The sequence below is a fragment of the Heteronotia binoei genome, chromosome 6 (assembly GCF_032191835.1).
Source record: "Heteronotia binoei isolate CCM8104 ecotype False Entrance Well chromosome 6, APGP_CSIRO_Hbin_v1, whole genome shotgun sequence".
Taxonomy (NCBI): Eukaryota; Metazoa; Chordata; class Lepidosauria; order Squamata; family Gekkonidae; genus Heteronotia; species Heteronotia binoei.
In genome coordinates, this window is record NC_083228.1 from 98,569,465 (window position 1) to 98,595,897 (window position 26,433).

At 41.3% G+C, this 26,433-nt stretch overlaps 1 protein-coding gene across 1 annotated transcript in view; it reads right to left on the bottom strand.

The window, feature by feature from the left end:
* Positions 1 to 25,597, bottom strand: part of FARSB (phenylalanyl-tRNA synthetase subunit beta) — a 38,718-nt gene extending 13,121 nt beyond the window's left edge. Inside the window, exons 1-16 of the mRNA XM_060242187.1 lie at positions 25,236 to 25,597; positions 24,011 to 24,066; positions 22,458 to 22,612; positions 20,694 to 20,766; positions 20,146 to 20,261; positions 19,269 to 19,419; positions 16,866 to 16,974; positions 14,889 to 14,959; positions 14,109 to 14,170; positions 13,968 to 14,019; positions 11,082 to 11,143; positions 7,407 to 7,614; positions 6,956 to 7,036; positions 3,432 to 3,524; positions 3,006 to 3,123; positions 1,317 to 1,469 (exon numbers count right to left, since the gene is read on the bottom strand). Of these exons, the coding sequence (XP_060098170.1) occupies positions 1,317 to 1,469; positions 3,006 to 3,123; positions 3,432 to 3,524; positions 6,956 to 7,036; positions 7,407 to 7,614; positions 11,082 to 11,143; positions 13,968 to 14,019; positions 14,109 to 14,170; positions 14,889 to 14,959; positions 16,866 to 16,974; positions 19,269 to 19,419; positions 20,146 to 20,261; positions 20,694 to 20,766; positions 22,458 to 22,612; positions 24,011 to 24,066; positions 25,236 to 25,293 (1,618 nt within the window). The 5' untranslated portion in view covers positions 25,294 to 25,597. The remainder of the gene's footprint in view (positions 1 to 1,316; positions 1,470 to 3,005; positions 3,124 to 3,431; positions 3,525 to 6,955; positions 7,037 to 7,406; positions 7,615 to 11,081; positions 11,144 to 13,967; positions 14,020 to 14,108; positions 14,171 to 14,888; positions 14,960 to 16,865; positions 16,975 to 19,268; positions 19,420 to 20,145; positions 20,262 to 20,693; positions 20,767 to 22,457; positions 22,613 to 24,010; positions 24,067 to 25,235) is intronic.
* Between the last annotated feature and the right edge of the window lie 836 nt (positions 25,598 to 26,433).

Genomic DNA, 26,433 nt, shown 5'->3' on the forward strand with positions numbered 1-26,433 from the left:
AAGGTCTGGGGAACATCACAATTTCACCCATATTTTCAGGCATCTGCAGCCATTGCACAGGTGGTGCCACAAGGGCAGAAAGGTTGTGACCTCAAGGTTAACTTAATGGATATTTAGGCTTTATTGAAACAGAAGGCACTCTAATAACCGTCGTTGGCACATACAGAACAAGAATGATCACACAAAGATATAAAGCATCTGTTTACTGCATGTGCACACTGACACAAGTCAGACCACCCCACAAGGGCTTCATACTTAAGCGTACAGTGTTTTAACTCTTCATTTCCTGAAGTCTGCTGTCTGATGCACAGTGCTCCAGTTAGCTATCCTACATCCTAACAACATACTATATACCTACATTTCCTTGAGTACTACATGGCTAAGGTTGATTTGTTTTTGTTTTTAAAAAATGCTATTTAAAACTTTCCTGTTCAGGATAACTTTTGATGCCTATGTGGAAGAACATATTTGAAATATAAACTAGAACAAAGTAGTCACATATAATCTCAAAGTGGTGCCCATTATTCACATCCTTTAGGGGTTTGGTCAAGAAACTGACTTCCCTCTATTGTAAAGTATCAATCCTTTTGGTGACGTGGTGCAAAGCAGAAGAACAGTTGTATTTCATGAACTGGAATGCCACAAGGAAAGTGGTGGACTAACACTGCATTGATGAGTGGCAAAGTGCCAGGCATCTGCAATGCTAGTAAGGTCACTCTCCAGTTGACAGCAGGCCTGTATATTATCAACAAGTGATTATTGCCATTGGGCTTTTTTTTACTGCACTTTTCCAAGGTGCTCATAGTAGCATGCATGTTTCTCCTCTCCTTTATTTTTTCCTCACACCAATCCTGGGGTTCAGGTAAGACAATATGACTTACCCACCATCAGTGAACTTTATGACTGAGTGGAGATCTCAACCCCGGACTCCTCAGTCCAATACATTAAATCACTATAGCCCCATTGCCTCTCAAACCTTGCATACAAGCTCAGTAGCAACAGCAATTACAACTTCCATCTGTGCAGGACAGGAACTCTTAAGTAATAGGCACCTCTGGGTAACCAGAACTAATTATAGAAGTATGCATAAAATTTAAGGACAATGCCACTCTATGCCAATTTGGGGAATAAGCAGGGCAAACTGGAACATTTCTAAAGAAGACAATGAAAAAGAATCAGGCTGTCAAGATCTAAGCAATGGAAGACTGATATCTAGAAATCCTATCCAGGCCAGTTTTTAATGTCTAGGGTTGGGCTCGCACCTAGGTCTATCGCAAGACATGCAGTTAAGATCACATTTCTATGTTTTCCCTTACTTTCAGTGGCTTTAATGTAATATCCATTCTCTTTACTTGGTGGGACATCCAGCAGCTGCATGACTCTATCCAGCAGCCCATGAATCACCTCAAAGCCGGGGGTTTTGTTATGGTAAACAGCACAAAGATGCCTGTGGTTTCTTGCACCTACATCTGAAAAAGAAACAAGCAGCTACAATCACAGATTTCATCAACATTACATTTAAAGGAGTTCATCTTTTAAAATCCTATTTCACATCAGTCTCTCTTTATACCTATGTACTGACAATTATAGATCAAAGGGCAATCAGTCATGTTTGGTTTTTTTCCCCCTTTATATTCTTTCCATAGACTTAGTTCCTATTGACAGAGTCAACTTGTTGCTGGACTGCACCACTTCAGAATGCAGAAGGGGGAGCCGGGTCACAACATGGAATGTTCTCCTACAGAAAAAATACTCTTCTGTTTTTCTGCCTTAACATCAGGCAGAAAAATAGCATCTGTCTTGGAAAAGGCTATCTTCTTACCCCACCCCACCCAGCTGGCGAGCATTCCATTAGCTTTCTCCTGCTGTTTAAGTGGTATGATTCAGGCACATGCTGTAGTCTGGTCAAAGAGAAGCACTAACCCCTGTTTAACCCCACACAGATCTAGATTCTCTCCCATTAACAGCAGGCAGATTTGAAATACTGTATTTGATAATGAAGTTCATTCATTACATGCTAAAGACTTGCTGCCAAACCTAAGCTGAGCTTTCTTGGACAAGCCTCAATTCATTCTAATCATGTAGAAACCTTTCGTCTCATTCCATAAAGGGATTCTGTGGTTAGATCAGCATAAATTGTGTATGTACTGCAGAGATTTAAATGTGTATGTACTGCAGAGATTTAAATGACTTGTCTGAAGATGCAGTTCCATACCATTCTTAAAAAATGGTTTTCTACAAGCCAAGAAAATGCACTGAGAAATAAAACTGGTGTTTGCTGCCCTCTAGCAATGGAAAGATTGCATAGGCATATTATTCAAAGGAGTTTGGAATTTAAACATCTGTTGTGAGCTCTGAGTAGGCTCTCAACACCCCTGTAAGCAGATTAAGCTGAACCATTAGGATCCCCTATTGAGCTAAGGACCATCTGAACATCCATTTCCCACATCTTCACTCCTTCCTCTCAAGACTATGCCTCCCTACCAATTTGCTTTAACATCAGAAAACTAGAGAGACTATTCAATATTAAGATCTAGTAGATACAACAGGAAAAGGAGTTGAAGTGCACTATATAGAATATGACCTCTACTCACTTTTCTTTTTAAATAAGAATCATTTAAATATGGTAAAACTTGTCACACACTTCGGGAATGACTAAGTCCACAATAGGCAAATGTTTATGTGCTGGACAATCAAGAATCCTGTTTTTGTACTCCCCCCTCCCCACCTATGCAAGCACAAAGTCATCAGGATGAATGTGTTTGCAAGTGCCATACCTATAATTATAATTGGGATTGAGCAGAGAGAGAGACTGGAAGGAGATGTGGGAGGCATGCAGTATCCTCCCCTCTCTCCTGATGGCCTGTCTCATTGTTTGCACAGGAGCAGCAAAAACCAAAGTCTCACTGAGTCTGTAAGAATTCTCTGTAAGTGCTGAAAACATTGTGGACCCAATAATGCCCTTAATTTTTAAAGGCATCAGTGTTAAGTTTTACTTCTCTTACCTTTGGTGGAATCTTTTACTACAATGTCAGAGATCTCAAAGAGTTTCAGAGGTAGAGGCATCTTCCTGTTAGCAGCAATAGTTTTCAGGAGACCAGGCAAGAGGGTAGTACGTGCCACCTGTTGGTAAAATGTGGAATTGTATATAAAAAAGCTTTTCTAAATGACACCTTCCTCAATTTGTACTTTTTGATTATCTAGAGCTCCCACACAACTGGAAAATGAAATTAATTTAACATATATTTAATTTCATTTTTACCAGGTAATATCTACAAGTATTGAGACCTCTAGGTGGCTTCCATATTAAAATTCAGTTACTATATTTCATTCCTAGATTCCCCAGAAAGCAAAAACTGTTTCTTGGCTATAGCCCATTTAGGTTTGAAATAATATGAAGGTTAACTGGAAATGCAATTTTTACTTCTGACCTGAAATTCTACTGTTTTTGGATTTGCTATGTGCACTGCTTTTGTTGCAGAGATGTCGATCCCCATTTTGTTAGCAATGTCTTCTTGGGAACACTAAAATTGAAGGGGGAGAAAGGAAGTTAAATTCAAGTGCAAAAATTCTTAATGGCAAAACCTCCCCCTTGACCACCAAAAGGCTGCATATCACCAAGATAAACTGTGGAACCCCTACCCTTACATTTGAGAGCATGAGAATGAAGTTTGAGTCCAGTGACACCTTTAAGATTTATTCTGGTTATAAGCTTTCATGTACATGCACCCTTCTTCATATAAACTGAAACAGAAGTCACCACAGACTCTGTTGTAAGACCCTATGTTATTAATGCTTCTGGTTACATGCGTAACCCCCTAGATTTTCTGAGAAAATATAATCTTTGAACAGTCTTCCAGAGAATACTATTTTAGCCATCATGAATCTCTGTGGGTTACAAGCCATATGATTTCTGACAACACCACAGCTGACTTTGCAACTAAACCAGCATTTTGTTCTCACCCGTAAGCTCTTTAAATTTGGTGACAACTTGTTCGTTCAGTTCAATGGTACAATCATGGCCCCACAGTGTGCTAACATCTTCATGGCTGACTTGGAGCAACACTTCCTAAATTCCCATCCACACACACTTCTTTTATACATTGATGACCTTTTGGGGGGGGGAGGGGGGGTTGGACACATGGTAAAAAAGCCCTGGATAAATTCCATCAGACATTCAATGACTTTCACCCTACTATCAACCTGACAATGAACCAATCTATGCTAGAAATACATCTTCTTGATAATACTATACAAATACATGATGGAATGCACTTATACCAGAAACCCAGTGATTACAACACATGTTTTCATGCCTCCAGCTACCAGACTAAACATACCAAACAATCCATTGTATACAGTCAGGCTCTATGCTCCAGCTGCATCTGTTCCAACCTACAAACTTCTGGTGTGTGGGGGGGAGAAGGTAAAGGAGATTGTGACCGCTCTGAGACTCAGAGTATAGGGCAGGATATAAATTCAATACCTTCTTCTTCTACAGAGATTTTCACCTGAGGGATCTACAATAAACCTTTTTGGAACTAAGATATCCACCAGATACAAGAACTGAATGATGTTATAATGTAGTGAGATAAGAAACCAGTGTCTCTGTTAGGCTCTAGGGGTTTCATTGCCCTGCATGTAATAATAACTGGTAAGAAACAGATTAATAAAGTCAAGAAACATATTAACAAAGCTATAAGAATACCCAGAGAAAACCTGTTGCAAGATAAGCCCAAAAGAAACAATAACAGAACACCAGTAGCAGTTACACTCAGCACTCAACTCAAAACAGTTCAATGCATCATCAGCAGTTTACAATTTCTACTGGATAATAACACTTCTCTTTCACAAGTACTGGGGAAAGGGGAGGAACCTTTTATTGTGCATACAGTCCCCTCCCAATAATAAACAATTCTCCATCCACACTAATACATTTAATTTAAATATGGACACTGGTACCAGTTTGTAATAATCCCAGATGCCAACTTTGCTGTCATGTACAGACAGACAACACAATCAATGGACTTAAAAACATCAACTATACCATTTCAGTCTCATTCATTTGCTCATCTTCTAACACTGTACACACCATTGAATGCTCCATATAAAGAACTGAATGGCATTTTCAAAGAATAAATGGACACAAATCTGACATCAAGAATCACAAAACGGAGAAACCTGTAGGAGAATACTTCAGGCTTCTAGGAAATTCTGTGGAAGACCTCAAATGAGCTGTTTTATTGCAAGGAAATTTCAGAGAGTAGAATGGGAGATTGCTGAGTTACCCGTTATTACTACACACAGTGCAATGAAACCCGCAGAGCCTAACAGCAACATTGGTTTCTTATCTCACTACATACGCTAACATCATTCAGTTCTTGCATCTGTTTGTAAACCCCTTTATCATGATGTACACTAATTTGCTGCTATTCACAGGTCTTACCAATCACTTTCATTCAGTCTTAGCTATATTTACTACTCAATTATTCATGTCTCTTGACTCTAATCGGTCCTTCCTGGCAACATCCTCCTCATCTGCTACCTATATGTAATGCTTGGTGGCTTTGTTTTCAATGTGCACACGAAAGCTTGTACCCAGAATAAAACTTTGCCGGTCTTAAAGGTGCCACAGGATCAAAACTTTGTTCTGCTGCTTCAGAGCAATATGGCTGTATACTATCTGAGAGCATAGATACCAATACAACACAGCTGTATGTTTCTCCAAACCTGGAGTAATCTTAGATTTAAAAAAAAATGTGTGTGTGTGTGTGTGTGTAAGTGCTTGTAACACTACAAACAAAACTGTATGCAAAATGGGAACAAAGAAGGGATCAGCTGGGGGAAGAGAATGTGTGGAATGGTGGGAAGGGAAATGCAAGAGTGAGAATTGGGGAGCAAGAAACTCACAATCAGGAAAGCTGGAGATAAAGCCAGAGCAGGAGAGTAGAAAGCAGGAGGGAGAATTTCCTCACATGTCATATAATTGTATTTATACAGCTGACTGTTATGGTAATTTTTAGTTTCTTGGCAAATGTAAGTGGAGTTAGCATCTTGATGGAGTTAGAATCTTAGCAAAACACAAGACACTTTCTGATCTGAAGCTGGACTAAAAAAACAGTAACATTTTCGGCTACAGGATATTTAAAAATCCATTCTATAATGCATAGCCCCTTCTAGGAATCTTCTTGAACTTTCTTGGCTCCTCCCTCCAATAGCAGCCTCAAATGCTCCCAAAATCCTGTTCCTGGGAAGAGGTGATATCAGTGGAGATGGCCCAGAAGGTCAGTCCACAGGTGTAAGTCTTTGAACCTGCTGAAACGGTGCACTAGATCCAACCCATTGAATATTCAGCCATCTCAGAAAATTTTATGCATCCTGGAAGAACTACACTCAGGAAGATAATGTTTCCAGGCAACACTGTGTTCCATTCTAATAATGTCAACTTGCAGTTTTATAATTTAAACCAGTCATATAACGTTGATCCATCTCATTCTGGAATCCACATTACAAACTACAACAATCATAGAAGCTGGTCTTACTCATCAGTTTTGTTTTGTTCAGCAGGTAACACAGAAGTCAGCCAGGAGTTAATGCCTTTGACAGAAAAGGTAAAGCCAAGCTTACTGTCTCCCGCCAGTAAATGTAGTTCCCACCCAGCTCTAGTCCTGCTGGGTCTTTAACAGCCTGGAGTTGAAGGTAGCTTGCCTTCCAGACAGCCACAAGCTTCCAGTATGGGAAGCCCTTTATTCTTTGTTCTCTCTGATTGGATTAGGCAGAGGGAGGAGAAAGCAAGGTCAGAAAGCTTGGTCTTAGTGCCCCAAAACCAGAAGTGACTTTACTTTCCACTGCCAGCACAAAGCCACATCAGGCCCACACACAACTTTCCCAGTGAGCACAGCTGCCTCCACTGAGGTTTTAAAATCCAGCCCCAGAAACTGATAATTCAACATACCAGAGCAAAAGTGAGTGCTTCAGTGAAGCCTGCTGCCGCCAAGTCTTGTCTCAGGAGCTCTGTGAGTTTATTGAGAGGGAACTAGCGGGAAAAGAAAACATTTTTTTTATCCTTCAGCTCAATGACTATCCCAAAATCATAGAGGTGACTTTTAAAAAAGCCATGCCAACTAGCTACATCTGGTCCTGGCCGAGGAAATGAAATTCCCAATTAGGATTGAATATGGAGTCCAGGTTTAAACTTTTCAAACCTATCCACTGCAGGTCTTTGGGCTGCTCAGATCAGATGGGCATCTGTTTTGTATCTTTGCTATGGTAAACTCCTCTTGCAACAAGACATGACAGAATATTGTTTTAATTCTAAGACCCAGTTTTCTTCCAGGAACCCTTCTGGCATACTTCTAGCCATTTCACTGACAATACAGACTGTTTACTTAAGGGTGCAATCTTACTTGATTAGCTATGGTGTATGTTTTCGGAATAGTCATCTGAATGTTATTATAGCCATACGCAATTGCTGCGTCTTCTATGATATCACATGCATGGATAATGTCAGATCTTGTAGGAGGGATTTCGACTTCTATATTGTTCCCATTCCCTATGATGTGGGACTTCAAACACATCCTGGTGAGCAGCTTTGCAAGGCTTGCTGGAGTCTCACTAAAACAAAAGCAAGAATATATACATATATTTTAAGTCTCCGATAATTTTAGTCTACAGCCGTTACCTTTCAAACGCACCATGACTTCATTTTCAGGGGAATATTGTTCATACATCGCTGCTCCAAGAGCTAAGGCTCAGTCATAAATTACAGGAAGAGATAAAACATTTGTTTCTAGAAGCACAATGTTAATCTTTAGAACACTAAGCATGTAACTCACTCATATGACTGATTGATTTCTAAAAGCTATGGCCTCAGACTTACGTGGGGCCACTGTGCAGCCACAGGATGCAGGTTTTTCACACCTGAATGGCATAAGGCTGCATGGGCATGGCCACTGGCCATCTGGGGCTGCTCAGTAGCATCCTCTGGGCAGCCAGTTACTTGCTGCCTCATCTGCTAGCACAGGTGGGCCAAGGGAGGGCCCTTTGGCTTGGGGGGGCCTTTCCTGGGTCTGCGCTTTCTCTCTTAAGGCAATGTGGCTGCCAGGCTCTTCCAGTGCACCCTTCTCTGCACACACCCCTTGATACTGAGAGGCGCTGCTTGTTAATACGGATTACCCCAATACCTAGAGAGAAAGAATGGGGCTCCTATTTCAGAAACAGGTCAAGAAAACACTCCATTAAAATGAAATGCACCCAGCAGAGAGTTTGTTCTGGTCATCACATGAAGGCCTCCTCTCAGTGCAACCCCACCTAGTTCCTCCACCTCTGCCCAAATAGGATGCATAACAACAATGGGGACTGCTGGTAAGTATTGCTCACACCCTAATCTTCTACTGCTGATCAATAGCCTCTACTGCTGATCAATAGCCTCTTCTTTCAACCCATCACCTCACCCAGCCACTTGGAAAGACGCACCCTGTCTTTCCAAGTCTTTGTCTATCCTAGAAGGTTTCTTCCCGAGTGTCAAACCCAAACCGATACCAAACCACCCAGTTACACCCTGGCCCATCTTCTTAGTGAATACCTTGAAATCCTGACCTATTATTTTTGATTAAGAAACTATTCAAGAGGGCCATATCCAGGCCATTAGTAAATAAAGGGTCCCCCACCCCTCAGAACTCTATATAACATGAGCTGGAAACCCATTTCAGTGTGGATTCTGTAGGGCGCCATTTGCAGTCTATATTCCCGTTACTCCTGTAATTGGGTCTATAGGGCTTGCTACGCTGGTTGTGCTTGTCTCTCTCTCCAATTTTCCTGCTGAAATGGACATCTCCTCTTCTGGATCAGGTGACTATTACCTTCCTCAACAATCCCTAAAATCTCTATTGATAACCTCTATTTTCCTAGCTTCTTGATTGACTGTATTGTGTATTTGTGTGTGTGAATTTATTTTATTACATATTTTGAGTAAACATTATAAAATATACCTGCCTGGAGTATTCTTGCTTGAAAACCCGACCTCCATATCATTGAAGTAAAGATCCTTCACTCCTAATTCACTCTACCAAGTCTCTTAGCTAATTTTCCCATTAAAAATAAGAGACTCAAAGCATTTCTGGTAACACCCTCCCCAAACATTGCTCACTTCAGACATGGCAGAAAGGAAATCCTCACACAAAAAAAGGAAGCCTGACGAAGTCTATGATCTAAACCAGGAAGTTTTCACCCGGGAAAATTAAGAGCTTAATTGGCTTCAGAATAGATATTTCTATGGGTGCAAGGACTTTGGCTTGCAGACTATTATTTTTCCTACCTCTCCTCATGGCAGCCTGAAATGCTCCTCAAAACCCTGTTCTTAGAGGTCCCTTTTCCACAGGAGTGGGATTTCAGGAAGCATTATAGGCAACTGCAGAAGGCAGGAGGCATGAAAATTGTACTCAGTGAATGGAAGACATACCTGTGAAAAGGTTAGCTCAGATTGTTCCTTTTGACCTATATAATGCTCCCTGTATAACCTTCCAAAACAGATATGCCCTCAGTGGGCAAGAACGGGGGGGGGGGGGGGGGGTGTTGACTGATACTACAAACTGCAATCAAGTCTTTTTAAAAGGGCAATGGTTTCAAGCAGCTGATGCCAAAGTGTAAATGCTACGCCAAAGAGCAAAAATAATTTGAGAAACTATAGGAGGGAAGAAGAGAGGAGACTGCTGCCAAAATCTAACTTCCACATTTAATAAGACACAATAGCAATTTACACTGTGTAGTTTTAGCAGCACTGTATGGATTCAGCAGACAAGAATGGATGAATCCTTATGCTGAGTATATTGCAGAGTGAAGCTCTGCTCTTAGGCTCCTGCTAGGACAGTGTGCTTGTCCTACTACTACTCAAGCCAAAAAGGCAAAGCAATCAAGCGTTCCAGCTATGGTTTGTCTCATTTCTCCAAGATTGGGGAGAGTGGGTAGCACAGGGACAGAGGATTTCACCATAATACCCTTTGGTATGTGGCGTCCCCCAAGGGGCAATCCTCTCCCCAATGTTACAACATCTTTATGCACCCCGTTGCCCAACTGGTGCACAGCTTTGGGGTAGGATGTCACTGGTAATCTGATGACACCCAACTGTTCTCTTGATGAGCAGCCAGCTGAATACTGCCCCAGATATTTTGGCCAAAGGACAGGAAGCTGCGGTTGATTGGCTGAAAATCCAGCTAAGATGGAGCTCTTGTGGCTGGGCTGGGGGGGATGCAGGGTTAGGGTGCCAATTTCCGGCTCTTGACAGCGTGCCTTTAACACTGGTGCCAGCATCAAGAAGCTGGTTGTGATCCTGGATGCCTCCTTGTCAATGGAAGCTCAGGTCACAAATATAGCGGAGCTGGCATTCTACCATCCTCATCAGGTTAAGCAATTGCTCCCCTTCCTGTCCCCCCCCAACTTAGCCATAGTGATCCATGCAACAGTAACCTCCGGGTTAGACAACCATAACTCTACACACAACTACCCTTGAGACTGACCCAGAAACTACAACTGGTTCAGAATGCAGCTGTGCATGTTCTTACAGGAACTTCTATTACAGCCTATATGCAACTGATGCTCTGTCAGCTGCACTGGCTCCAGGTTGAATACCAGATCAGGTTCAAGGTTCTGGTGTTAACCTTTAAGGCCGTAAACCGTCTGGGACCAGTATATCTTTGGAACTGCCTCTCCTGGTATGTTCTCCAAAGAGCATTATGCTCCAGAGATAATCTACTGATGATCCTTGGCCCAAAGAGTATCTGGATGTCCTCAACCAGAACCGGGGCTTTCTTGGTTCTAGCTCCAGCCTGATGGAACACTCTGCTGGGTGAGGTCTGGTAAGAACTAGAAAATACGGGCCTTAAAATAAAACCTTGAAGTGTGAAAAATGAATCTGGCTTCTAGCTCTTTGTGCTGGCTCTTGGAACCACAGGAATGTTGCCACAGTCTGGTAAAAGCAGCTTCTCTCAGAAAGGAGGATTCCGCTTTGGAGGGGATATCCCCAAAGTGATGTAGTATAGCCACATACTTCCCAAACTTCTCAAAGACGGATGAGATTAATTTACCTAATTCCTATTTTCTTGTTCATTATGTCAGGTTTTATCTTTTCCCGACGATAAGCCAGCTCCTGGAAAAGAAGGAGAAATATCTTCAACAAGTTCACTTTCTAAGAACATTAGAATTTTATGGCATGAGAGAATCAGCTGTCTCCAGATGTTTAACCCAAGCATCTGGAAACCAGAGATATACATCTTTTTAACCAAAACTTTTGGCTCAGAACTGCTGAAATCCATCTTTTCTGCACACCAGTCAAATTCTTGTTAGAAACCACCTAACCCAGTGCCCATCAAAACACTCTATGCAATGAATTCCAAAATAAACCACTGAATACGTTCCAAAGGATCTCTTCAAACTGGGGAAACAATCATTAAAATGGTAAATGAGATTCAATGTGAACAAGATGTAAAGTGACTCTGTGAAGAAATGCATTTTTTCTTTTTAGGTTTGAAATGAGCCCAACCTCCCCTCTGAATTTTAAGAGTCCCCCCCCCCCCTCTGGGCAGAGAGCAGACAGGAATGGAAAGATCAGAAGGGGATATTCCCCTGCAGCTAATAAAATGGACAACAAGGACTAATATGTTTCAGAGGACTATGAGAAAGTTAATTTGAGCACAATGGCTTCAAAAGTTCTCTAACTAACGTCAAGCCTGAATGGAACGAATCACAGTTGTCACAGACACCTGGAAGATGGAGAAGGTAAGTTCAGTTGCTTCCCAGATGTACCTCTGCCCACCTTCATACAAATGCTAATAGACCTAGCATGAGAGATAATGGGTGAGTCAAGTTCTGCCTGTTTCCCAAGTAGGGAACAGAGGTTGGTGGATTTAGACTAGAAAGGCTCCAGGAATACTCTCCAGGAAGGAAATTTCTGGAGACATCAGGAAAAGCCTCCTTGACCTGGCCTGATTGGGTCAGTGAGAGGGGAAAGGGAGATGATAGAAACTCCTTGCAGCAAGGAGAAGGTCTCTTTCTTGGGTGCTGAGTCCATCAGAGCAGACAGACTTCTTAGCAGGGTCTGGAAGAGGAAGTCATTTTGACCATGTACTGGCCTAAAAAGCTGAAGGAAATTTTAAGGTAATGGTACCATACAGAGATCTATAACTTCCTAAGCTAAGGAGCCTGTCCTATTTTAACATCTGATAGGGAGTGTATAGAAGGACGAATTATGTTTTACCCATTTCTTTTGGATCCCTTGTTCAACCTGTTGCTGTGCTAAAGTATGCTTGAGCATCTTTTAAATCTTTTATAATTTTTGATGCTGGTACCACATAGACCTCCACTGTCTTGAACACACTGTATTAAAAGACACACCAGGGGGAAAGAAAGAAGTTGTCAAGAGGCTATTCATCCAGGAGCACATGAAACAGTAAACTATCCCTGTGGTGACTAGGCAATGGGCAGTGAGAGATACCAGGGCAAGGCCTCAGAACTTGGAAGGGAAGCTAGGAGTCCTGACCCTCCCAGTGGGCAATTACATACAAAGGTCAGGTGCTGGTGGTGGATTACCAGAGAGAGAAGAGTCTCTCCAGGTAATGTGAAAACCTCAGAAGGCAGGCTGGAACAGGGCCTGTGGACCAGAGTACATAAGAGAAGCCATGTTAGATCAGGCCAATGGCCTATCCAGTCCAACACTCTGTGTCACACAATGGCCAATATGTGTGTGTGTGTGTATATATATACACACACACATACATACACACACACACACGTACATACACACACACGGTGGCTAATAGCCACTGATGAACCTCTGCTCAATATTTTTATCCAATCCCCTCTTAAAGCTGGCTATGCTTGTAGCCGCCGTCACCTCCAGAGGCGGCACGTTCTGCCACAAATGCATAGTCAGCAAACAATCCCAACTTCACATCTACACTGATGGGATCTCAGCTGGCAGCAACAGACCATGAAAAGGACCTTAAGGTGGTAGTGGATAGCTTGATGAAAATATTTACCTAATGTGCAGCTGCTGTGAAAAAGGCAAATTCCATGCTAGCCATAATTAGAACAGGGAGAGAGAATAAAACTGCCACCATCATATTACCCTTACGCAAATCTTAGTGAGACCATAGAGACTAAAAATGACCATGGAGCTAAAACCAGCTGCCCTATGCAGACTGGTTAATAACACTTAGGGCTGTTTAACCTAGAATAAAGGTAAGGGAAGACATGATAAGCATTTATAAAATCATGCATGTAATGTACAGAGTGGGTAGGGAAAAACTCTTCTCCCTTTTCCATAATACCAAAACCCAGGGACATCCACTGAAACTGAAGGGTGGAAGATTCAGGATAGACAAATAAGTAGTATTTCTTTACACAGTTTGTGGGACTGGCCATCACAGCATGTGGTGATGATCACGAGCTTGGAAGGCTTTAAAGGGGGAGTGGACAAATTCATGGAGGGCTGGGCTATCAATGGCTAATCATGATGCACGCATTGTAATCAATGCCACTTTTGCAATTTACAGTATAGTATAGGAATAAAAAAATAAATGAACAGAGTGTCCGGCTTATGGAAGTTAGATGTTTGGGGGTCATGCCAATTGTGTGAGATTATGTAAATCTCTCACCTACTCTTTTAATGTCCCAAGTGAGAAAATTATACCATCTCCATTCTCCAGTGTACAGGAAGAACACAAGAAAGCCCACTTGAAGATTTTAGGCCAGGCAGCTGTAGGAGAATAGTCAGAAACAGAGCCCTATGGGGTGCAAGAGAATGGATAACAAAAGGTACCCAGAGAACCCTTGCAGGAAACATTTATGTTGGAAACCAGAAAGTTACATCTAGTTTACAACTCCTTTCAAAAGGATGCTTCCAAAGGTCATCTAAGTGTTCTGTATTTCATGAATGCCTTTAGTCATAATACTATTGCTTCTGTCATACTCACTGGGAAGATGTAGCTTTTTCCATTAGGATAAGTTACTTCTGTTCCTTCAACACTGAGGGAGGAACAACAACCAGATTTTAAAAATAAAGATGTGGCAAATATACAAATATTAACAATAAAAATAATTATACACTGACTCACGTGAATGGCTTCTGGCAGTATTCACTGAACATAGTGACTAAGATATCAAGGACAATTTTTGCCTGAAGAAAGAAAATATATCCACATGAATCTAAGAATTGTGCATGGTATTTAAACTAAAAAATTACAAGTTATTCATAATAAGATACTTAACTGATGTATGAGGCTATGGACATACACATAAAAACATACACAGGAGGAAAAATATCCAGTCCTAATGATTAAGAGTCAATTTTCTTCCACAAAATGAAGTGTATAGTGCCAAGGCTGCCATAACTCTAGGGCTCTGAATGTCATGCCCCATTTTGGGTAATTAAAATTCAAATCCCAGAGGCACAAAACCAGTACAAATGTACAGCCTATGACTTGGTGGTTTCAGAATTAGATTATCTTTTATAACATTTTTTATCATCAACCTAACTATGACATCTACTTGACTGAGGATGTATTTCTGCAGCTTACTAGATGCCAATGATAAGGTCAGCTGTGTATATATATAAACCTTCACTTTGCACTGATTATCTATAAGTACTTATTAGGGTTTGTAGAATCTTTCGGGCTCAAGTGCCGTGTTTTACTGGAGAAAGTTTTCCTTCCAGACGTTTTGTTCTCAGCTGCGGAGAACATCCTCAGTGGCGTTGCAGCCGGAGCAGGCACTCAGACCTTCTTGGCTGCTGTGCATTGAGAGGGGCCAGGGCTGCTGGAGAGCCCGAAAGATTCTACAAACCCTAATGATGTTACCAGCCGTGAAAACCTGAAAGCTTTGATATAAGTACTTACTTTAGTAAGGTCTGTAGCTGTACACTCAATGAACACATTTCTGGTATTGATACTTATTTTTGTATGGTCTCCTAAAAATATAACGGACATTTAAAATTAACTATAGTCACAATTATCTATATTTCTACCCACATTGGACCATCCTGCCAAAGTTGATCGTTCTTAGACAATAGAAGAACTGGTTGAGAAACCTCTGTTTGTCATATATGTTCATGGCTATTAACAGATCCCTGGGGAAGGTGGGAATAATATTTTAATAATCTTCTTATAGTAGCCTCTGACATCAGAGATGAAGAACCAGTTCAGCTAGTCAGTCTTACAAGGGAGGGTGTGGTCTTGGTCTCCATTTGGAACAGCAAAAAAATCTGGTGACCCCAAGAATGCTGGGCTTAAGGACTCCTCCATTGTCTTGATACTGCAATGAACTCTGCACATGCTCTGAGAAAACTGCTACAGCCTAGGTAGCATGTACTTAACTGAGTTAGATCAACTGCTTCTTAAATTTGCGAATCTGAGTTGTAATCAGGACTGGCCCGTTCAGTAGGTGATCTTAAGTGGTTGCCTGGGACGGTGGCCCTCGGGGGTGCTGAACTGGGCACCCTCCATGCGACTCATGGGTGGGGGTGGGGCCAGCACAGCACCACCCACTCAGCCATGCTAGACTGTGCCAAGTGCAAGCTCAGCTTGCTCTGCGCCCCCCCCCCCCGGAAGGATCTCCCCTGCCCATGCCTCTAGGAGATCCCAAGAGGTGCGGGTGGTAGGGCTTTCTCTCTGCTTTCACACCCTGGGGCTCTCTCCCTGCTTTTGCATCACCTTCCTCCCCACCCCCCATGCCTCTTGGAGACTCCAAGAGGTGTGGGCGATGGGGCTTTCTCCCTGCTTATGCACCCCAGGGGTGCAAAAGCAGGGGAAGGGTCCCCCCCTGCACCTTTTGGAGACTCCAATTGGCGCACGGTGGGAGGGAGGGAAGAAGGCGATCCAAAAGCAGGGAGAAAGCCTGGGATGCAAAAGCAGGGGAAGGATTCCCCCCACCATGCCTCTGGACACTCCAAGAGGCGGGGGTGGTGGGGCAACCCTGATGCTGGGGCCTGCTTCCTCCATTCTATCCTATGGGCCCATAGGATAGAATGGAGGGATAAGACCTTAAAGAAGGGGTTTAAAGTTTAAACCCTTTCTGTAGTGTTTCACCACAGCAGAAGCCTGATCTCTCCATTCTATCCTATGAACCCATAGGATAGAATGGGCTCCTTTCCTAAGGCGAAGGCCGCAACAGAAAACACACCAAAACACAAAAGAACAACCATGTGGGTCAGTGTATTGCAATTAAGAGTTGAAAGGGGATGAGAATGTCAGCTCTCTTCCAATGATTGGAGCTGCATTCCTGGTTGGAGAGCACCTTTTCTGCATTAAAAAGGTCTCTGGTTTAATCCCTGGTTTCTCCAGTTTTAAAAAAAGGTCAGTTAGCAGGTGTCATGAAAGATCTCTGCCTGAGACCTCTGAAAGCTGCTGCTTGTCAGAGTAGACAATGCTGGCCAAGATGAACCAAGGCCTGACTTCTCTAGGGCATCTTCAAGAGTTTAACCGAAAACAACTTAAGCAGCGAAGAGTCCCAACTATTTTGAGCCACAGTAGTAACAAAACATTAACTGTCACCCATGCCAGTGTTTTTTAGAAGGCAGTTTTTACATGAGAACTCAGAACTTCAGAGTTGCTTCACATATTACATCCCAACAAGCCCACGCTTGCCACTCAACCCCAGACCTTATGAACACTGTATAATGGACACATGTGTAATGTAATATGTTATGAAACCCTGACAGAAAAAAATGCTGTGCATTCTAAACAGAGTTAACAGATAATACTCAAACTAGTAGGTGCATAATAATGAATTAAAACAGAGGGTGTACACATGTGCAATGTTTGAGGGAGGGCACAGCAGCAGCAAATCTAGACCAAACAAGCAAAAGACAACCTTACCATTAATTATCGGTGGCATGGAAAGGACAACACCATTGCTATCATAGATCACTGGATAAAGTGGTTCATTTTCAATAATGTGCAGATAATGCCTAAGGTGGCTATCCGTCTAAAACAAAGCATAAATTAATATTTGAATTATTTTCATTGGGGTGGATTCAGCAGAAAAATACTTGGAAGAAGATGTGAAGATGATCTTTTTCTTGCCTTCGCCCAAGCAGCTGGCTGCTTGTCCCAAAACTCTTCTCTGAAGACTGACAGCATCACAAGCCAAACATACCTCCTCTGCCAACAGAAATCATAAACCGAAGAGGGAGAAAGAGACCATTTCCCTCAACTGGTTGCTGCAGCACCTCACCCTATGGCACACTCTGCTTGCACAGCTCTCCATATTCTCAGAAAGTAGTTTTGGAACATCCAGCAGGTTGCTTGGGAAAGGTAGAAAAAACCCCAGTCTATCAACACTTTCTGAGAGCAATTCTGGTGGAGCTAGCCAATCTAATCCTACTGCAACACAGAAACCAAGAATTATAAAAGTATGAGACCTACAACCTTATTAAATAAAAAGGAAACAGTAATGCTTCCACAACAGAGAGAAGATTCAATATATGTCTCATAGCTTAAAGAATCTGACTAGGAAACAATATGCACACACTGACTGGGCCGTGCGTTGAAGAATGGTGCTGCATATTCTTGTTGCCATGACTTCCTTTCAATGGCTCATTATGGAATAAACCTACATGATCTTTTAACCTTAATACGTTCTTACTTTTGTCTGTATGACACTTTTTTTGTATGTTTTTAACTACGTATGTCTTGTGTATTTATTAAAGCACAGTTGTTTTATTAAGATTATATATGATCTTGCAACAGCTCAGTTCAGATATCCTAGCAGACCATAATTAAGGAAGACTGATGGTAAACTGGGGACAATAACTCCGTTTACAAACTACGATTCCAACTGTCTCTCCACCCCCAAAAGTTGAAGGACTGTGGAAGCTGGAAAACAGAAGCTGGCAAGCAGATCTATCCATGCAATCCTATGCAATATACTACAAAATTGGAATTGGTTTGGAATTGAGTGATTCAGAACAGGACTGTATTGTAGATCATAATTTATCAGTTGCAAATTTGAAAGTTTTAACGTAATAAGAGTTTTAAATATCTTTTAGCATTAAAAACAGATTGTACAATGTCAGAAATAAGCTTGTCTGTGTTTTGGGTACTGTAGCTGTTTGGCTGCTTGGGCTAACACAATTCTCATCAAAAGCATTATTTCTTTTGGTGCCAATGCAAAGTTCCAGTCAGTCCAGGAAGTCACTAAAGAGCAATCAGGAACCCAGTTACATGCCCACTAAATCTTCTGGTTTTTTCAAAGCACTACAGTCTTTCAAAACCAGTGTTCTATGTGGGCCAACTGAGAAACAAGCCCAAAGTCAGACTGGCCATATGATTGTGAACAGTGTATTTATCAACTAAAAAAAATATATATGCCTCAATGTTAGATAGTATCAATGTATTATATTGAAGTAAAGTAGGAGGATGTAAAAGTAGGGAGTCAAACATGTGGCCCAGGGGCCAGATCAGGCCTCCAGAGGGCTCCTATCAACCCCCCCCCCAAGCAACTGGCTGTCATCTGCTTCCTTCTGCATCACAGCTTGCTTTGCCAGGCTCGCTCAATCACACAGAAGCTACAGAGCAAAGCCTCTATTCTCTCCACTGGCCGAGGCTCCTCCCTTGGGGAGGAAGGATAGCTTGCTTTGCCAGGCTCTCTCAATTGCACAGCAGAGCTACTGAGCCAAGCCTCTCTTCCTTCTATTGGCTGAGACTCCTCCCCCTCTTGGTCCCCTCGGGAGGGAGCGAAGGAGCAAGAGTTTCCTTTGCCCAGTTCCCTGGATCTCATGTAGATACAAAGAAAACACCTTTAAGATGAATGAATGCTAATGTTATAAGCATGTTTTATTTTAAGTTTTTTTACATCTTTAATTGTGTTTGTCTGTGTCCTTTATAGTTTATAATTCTGCTACCAGGCATTACATTTTATGACACACATGGCCCAACCCAAGGAGGTCTCATTTATGTTGGATCCAACCCTCATAACAAATAAGTTTGACACCCCTAAGTAGTAAGTAATTTGTTAGGAATCGTATTGTATTAAGAGCCACTATGTAATTATGTACCTAATATGTAATGGTTACTGTTGCAAGTGGAGTGGAACTGTTTGACAAAGAATGAATGAATGAATGAAAAACCAGTGATATTAACTTACCGTGCTATCCTAAGCAGAGTTATACCCTTCTTGCCCACTCACTTCAGTGGCCTTGAAATGGTGTAATTCTGTTTAGGATCGCACTACTACATTTGTAATCCCTCTGGCAACAGATTTTTTTTAAAGACACCTACCTTGTAAAGATCCATAATTTCAGAGGCAGTATACTCCTTGTCCTGATTCAAAGGTTTGAATTTAATTTCAGATGGTGGTTTAGCTGTATATATAAATGGGCCTGAGACAGTATCTAAATCATGGGTTCCAATTGCTACTAATGATCTTTTCCTAAAAAGAAAATAAGACAAATATCAGTGACGATTGCACCCATCCTTTACTGTCATAAAAACCAACAGAAAATGCATAAAGAGAACCTTTATAAAACTATTGTTAAAATTATCATTTAATGTTCTCAGCATGTTAAAATCAGCTCTGAATGGTACAGAGTAAAATGAATATAAAATATGACTGTTCAAAAAGATTCACCCAAGCAGCTTTCTCAGTGCAGGGAACAAATGAGAATGCTTGGGCAAGGGGGCATTGTTTTCTTCCCTCCACCCACCCCTTCCCTCACATAATCTCTTCCACACACTCATCCTCCTTCCCCCACTCCTTCACAGGAAAGCCAGAGTTCAGAGAGATTCACTCACTTGGCAAGCCCCCTACTTACCAACTAGCCCACCTGGCTGCAGCATGTCCACTTCTACTGATGTGGCAGTGGGAATGAAGCAGTATCCACAGTGGATATGCTTGAGCAGACAGTGTTTCTCTGGTGGGTTTTTTTTGAGGAGGGGGGAATAAATCCCCTGCCCTATTTCTTGAACGTTCACATTTTTCTGAAAAGCTGGTGTGCCTCCCAAGTTTGCAGAGAAATGTCCCCTCTTTCTACACAGCCTCAATCAACAGCTACTAGTATGGCCAGATAACACATGTTGAGAATTAGATATATTAGTGATTATATACCTAGAAATACCCACAGTAGTTTCAAAATATTGCTTAATATTTAATATTAACCTGCATATATTCTGATGTAACTTTTCTTGAAGGTCAATGAAACTATCGTAGCGGTCCTTGGTCAAAGTTATGTTACGAAGAACTGCAGCCACAGCGTAAGGACGGACTTGGGCAGTCTGGAATGTACACAGATACAGTTTCAGGCTACAGAAAATTTGGGAGAAAATTATGTCCCACTCCTAAGAAAATGTTATTTTGTTAACACAAACAAAATTGTCAAAACCACTGAATTCTTAAAAAAGAGATTACACAATGGCCACTAAGAATCAGCCAGGACACGAAGCATTATACATCTAGTTCTGAACATCAGCTGCCTCATTCAGCCCACAGTTACCTACCCAACAGCTGCAATCTGATTTTTCAACACTCAGACAAAACAAATTATGTTAAACAGATAACAATTAATATATCTACATCCACAAAAGACATCATTGATTACAAGTGTAAGAACACTGTTCTTGTCTCTTTCCCTACTTTCCAACAACTATGTCAAATAGTTTTTGTTCATCTCAGTATCATATTCAGGTTTAGCTTACAGACTTACTTACCTCTTCCATAATGGAAAGTCTCTGAATTTCATTAGTAGGTGGTGTGATCCTTTTGTATCGTGGAGCCCTTATTCTAAAACAGTAAGAACTGAGATGTCAGTTTATCATTAAAGGTAAATTTTTACAGAAATAACAGAGATTGAAACAATCCAGTGCCCTACTGAATCCTCCCCATTTCCCTCTAATTTGCACTATTCTCAGTTACAAAACCCCATCCCAACCAATTACCCTTCCAAGTAAGGCACTTCCTCCTTGCATAAGACACCAAGTAGACAGTATACAACATATTTTAAGATCACCAAATATTCATTTTTAAACATATACAATTTCCTCTCAACAGTACACTATTTAAGGAATAATTAAAATGCATCAATACTCTGCAGGGTCATATGCTTCATTGTGGACACACCACAGCCTAAATGTAGGAGATATGTTTCTGGATCCCACATATGCAAAAGTTTGCTATACATGATAATACTACCAATTCCCAGCCCTAAGGCTGTATAGCTGAATCATATGCATCCATTTGCCAAACAGTTGTTTGGTGCTGTTGTCCGATACCGCTGATCAACCATGAATGGAGGGACCAGATTCCAGCCCTTCCACTTTCCCCAGTCAAGTGAGGGACACTGCCAGACCTGACAGTGCACCCACTAATTTGGTAAAGACACACACAGATGGCAACACATTCATATTCACATGAGAAAGTAGGCTAAGGGGACTGGAGCCAAGCATCTTTTAGATGCCATTTGGATTACTCCAAATTCTTAAAATGCACATTGAACCATTTAAACAAGGCTGAAGGCTAATGAGAGTTAAGTGTCATGCAGCAGAAATCCATGCATGTTTTCAATTGTGGGTATTCTAAAGCAAAATACTGTTTTGCAAGCAGGACCAATGATAAACAGATGTGTATTCAATTAGTGCCTAAAGAAATTATGTATACGTCACGTACGTAAAAACTTATGCATTATGTATACGTACGTAAAAACTTGACTTTCCAGCAATCTTGAACTTGTAAATTGAATTAAGAAAAGTGAGAATAAAGTGAAATTCGTGTCATCGGTATGTGTGTGTAATTGTTCCTTAACTTTGTGCAATACATTTAGAAGGATCTACAGATATGCTTTACTCACTTAACTCCTATCCAAACAAAAAGCATACTTTAGCAGGGTGATGTTGGTGTTAAATAGAAGCCAAAGCTCATTAAATAAATTTTAAAACCCTTCTGGATTGTGTTGAGCATGCCACCAGCTGTCATGACAATAATCCTTTATGGATTAATTCCCTCGGGCAATTGAGGAATAGCCAAGCAGCAAAAAACACACAGACAATAAGGACATTAAGAAAAATACCACATTTTGCAAATAATGTCCTGTATTTTCTCTCTTTCATTCTATATATACTATTGTAAAAATGATTCCAGCATCATCGAGAACTGCAATCTACAAAGCAAACTGACAAATCATTACAACTGGGGTGGGGGCATGGAACACCACAGAGCCATTGACCTTGTTATGACTGATAAATGCATTAAATAAGGAGTTTTATAAGATTTTTAAAAAGCTTTACCCGATGTGTTGTGCTTCTCTAGGTCAATTTGATGCCACTTAAGCAACCTTGACATCTACTGTCTTAATACACAAAAAATGTTCAAGTCTTTTAAGAAAACGAAAACATTTCACTTGACTGCTTAGTAATCAGGACATGTTCAACACAGGCTACCAACCATTTAATACTTAACATCTCCAGATGCTGCATTACCTCTCTTTAAAAACCTGAAGACCTCTGACTAGACCTTCCAAACAAAGGAGATCATATCGGTTAGCAGGAACATCAATTTTATAGAGAATGACTTCAGAAGCACCCTCTGCCTTTCCATCCCCTTGCTCTTTGTTTAATATTTCCTTTTCAGAGGTCTGAAATCAAACAGAAAATGTCTGCTTTGAAAAAAAGGACACATGAATGAAGAAATACTCACACAGAAACAAGCAGATCCCTAAGAGGTTTTACACAGAAGAACTTAAATACTGGACATCAAAAGACATTTGTTAGTACCAGTCAGAGATGGACTGAGACATGTAACACCTGAGACAGAAAACCGAGATGGCACCCCTCAGCAATGATATATAATAAAATCCATTTGTGACTTTTAATGGGGTCCCAAATATGCCATTTAATGCAAGCTTTATCAAGCCACCTTCCTTTTAGTATGCTCAACAGATATCTGGGTTGTGTCACAACTGGTCTCTATTTAATTGGGATTTGGCAGACAGAAATTAGTTCCCACCTCCCACCCGATTGACCTCTGCTGTCTTCAAACATACAGGACTCGCACTGGGAAGGTATCATATATGACCATATAAAGCTGTCTTACACTAGATCAGGTCCCTGATCCATCAAGGTCAGTACTGTCTACTTTGAATGGCTGTGGCTCTCCAGAGGTAGGTCTCTCACATCACCTGCTACCTGATCCTTATAGCTGGAGACTGAACCTTAAACCATCTTCATGTCAAGCAGGTGCACTGCCACCGAGCCATGGCCCATCTTTCATTATCTGCACATTGTGCTCTAGAAAGGGAGTTAAGAATTCAACCCACAATTGTGGAACTGCTAAGTTTCTCTTGATCATGTCACAGTCCAGCCTGAAGTGGAGTGGTGCTGTGTTTGTTTCCTTTGTTACTTCCCTTGTTGCATTCTGTCAATGGGTGAAAGCATCAAGTCATCACGCTGGTGTGCCAATGTCAGCATTCATTAGTTCCATCTACATTTGTCACAGGGTGTCATCTAAATCCCAATATGATTTCTGGGCTGTTGCAAGGTTACCAATTGCACTCAGCTCTTTGGAGCTGGGCATATTTTGTATATATATTTCCTTCTACTGGGACAGCATAGGTCGCCTTCAGTTAAAGAGAGCAGCACTGCCATATCAGCCCATGAACAGGCTAAGAGGAAAAACAAAAATACAGACTACTCAAGGTGTTACCTTGGAAATGGGAAAAGAATGTGCTCAAAAAGCTGAGCAGGGTATGAACTCTGCAAGCTCTGCAATCATTAAGTTGAGACTTCAGTATAACCATAAGTAGGTCAAAAAAAACTCTATCCTAGAATAGATTCAGGTGAATAGCCATATATGAAGAAGTGTGGATGAACACGAAAGCTTGTACTCAAAATAAACTTTATTAGTCTTAAAGGTGCCACTGGACTCATTCATATCCTATAATATTCAAGAGCAAAGGTTTGTTGGACAACAGCTGGATTATTCATGGTATATATTCACTGGCTTTTTAGTATAATATGGACATAAAAATACTTACAATTTCATCAAGCTCCAAGCCAAACTCAAAGCAAAGTTCATCAAATTCTTCATCCGCTGAAAATAAATTCTGGCATTAGTTTGGGTATGCATAACAGTTTACAATACAGAAAGTCAAAACTGTTCTACCTAAAGGAAAAAGCTTTTAGATGAGAAATATTTTTATTAGCAGAGGCAGCCAGGGGGGAAAATCCTAAGTATATAATTTTAATTTATGTTTTTAGAAATGCAGTTGATATTATATCTCAACATTGATTTATTCATAAGTTATGTCCTACGATAAAGAACAGTGACAACAGAGTTGTATCTGCCAGAGGGGGAGAGGAACTAGAAATAAAAATTATAATTTGAAAAAAACTGCTTTTCTATCTTTGCTTCTGCAGCATGATTGTCTGGCATACAGTTACTGATTTGTGAATGGACAACAAGAGATTTTCTTCCTCATCTTCCAGTGCCCTGTATCTCGCTACACATTATATGACCTCTTATTTTTCTCCTTTCCCTCTTCTTTGCCACATCGTAAATAAGACAATTATAATCTTAATACATTTTCAGTTCCTTCTTTTCCCCAGGCTTCCTTTTCATCTTCTATAGTGAAGAAAATCCTAGGAATCTAATGGAACTCCTACAAATAGTAAACATACAGAACAAAAAGAAAAACTAGAATCTTTCTTTTCTATTTGCAAGAGAAGTTTAAAAATACAAACATCCAAAGCTGGAATCTATTACTTGATGTCTGAGGTGGCACAGTGCATTCTACCACTACCTTGCCATCTCTTTATCCTGCATAGTGAACAAGACCCTAGAGCTCTTCCCACAACAGAAAGCACTTCAGTACCTGATTGTCCTTACCCAAGCCCTTCCTTGTCAATTGCAGGCTGCCCCCCCACTTACACGGAGTTTTCCTGGGAGCTTCATCATAATTCATATATAATCCATGTAGAGTATATTCCTGATGCTTCTTTATACCTACACTGAGTAACTGTCACATTACATTCAATGTACATACAGCCGAAAGTGTGATACCCCCTCCATCTAGATACAGGTCTACTGTTTCATTCGTAACGTGAACACATGCTGGCTCCTTCTTATAAGCAGGTGAAGACACAGACATGCAGGTTGTACATGGGTAACATGCGAACAGGACTTTTTCTACCTCGGTGGGTTCAGAGATGCCCAACCACCCTTGGCACAGGCACGCCCCTTCCTTTCCCCCTCTCACTTACTGTAACTCCTTCCCAGTGCCTGGAAAAGCAAGTCCCGTTTCACACTGACAGTCGGCATGCTCGGCAGCCAGAGAAGCCGACGCCAATTCTTTAGACGCAATTCTTTAGACTGCGTATGCGCTCCCACAAAGACCGCCTTCCATTCTCAACTACTGTTCTCTATTCTAATGCCTGATCCAATTCGGCGCCTCAGCTCCCTCTTCGCTCGTCTTTCTCAAATAAAAGACTAACCCGGCATGAAAACTGTCAATTGGTTCATGTCTTTATAAGGCGCTGAGCCCAAGAAGAAGGCGCTGAGCCAAGAAGCTGAATGTGCGAGTTATACTGAATCAGGCAAATCACGGACATCTAAAGCTCAGAATGTTGCGTCAGCCGAGGCCTCTCTCCCTATGGGCAACATGGAAATAGAAAAGGGCAAGAGTCGTCGCGCAACCAGAATTTCCGGTAAACATTGGAAGCCTGCGTTGATCACTATTCTCTATGGACGCAGGGTGGCGTCGCGCTATTCCTTTGCTGCTCTGCAGTGAAAATCCTATACGTTACGTAGGAACCTAGAATAGAACTGCTGAAGAGTCGGCTTGTTTTCTACGAGTTGTAAAGGCCGTCTCCATCAGTTGCAACAAAGCCAAAGAGGAATCTCGTGTCTCCTCTAGCATAAGCTTTCTCCATGTACACTGCGAAAGCTGGCGAGTCATCTAGGAGCCACCGGCTCGTTAGGCGTTTGCAGTCAATCAGTACATGGAGAGGGCAATTCAGCAGTTTTACTTTAGCTGCAACGTGACGGTTTTGCGCGAGGGAGGCTTATTTTGTTGAACTGTTGTTGCTAACATGATTGCATGCTGATTAAATCAAAACAGGCAACTGTGTTGGACTGTACAATAGAACAAAGTTTGGGTCCGGTGGCACCTTTAAGACCAACAAAATTTAATCAAAGTATGAGCTTTCGTGTACATGCACACTTCCTTTTGAATAAATAGAAATGGAAGGTAACAGTTCAGACATAGAGATAGATGAAGATGTTTTAAGATATGCAGAGAGAAAACAGGAATAACAAGTTAAGTTTATACAGTCAATAGTTTGGATTTAATTTAGAAAGCAATAAATACGTTTTTTAAAAAAAGGTAAAGGTAGTCCCCTGTGCAAGCACCATTTTCGACTCTGGGGTGATGTTGCTTTCACAACGTTTTCATGGCAGACT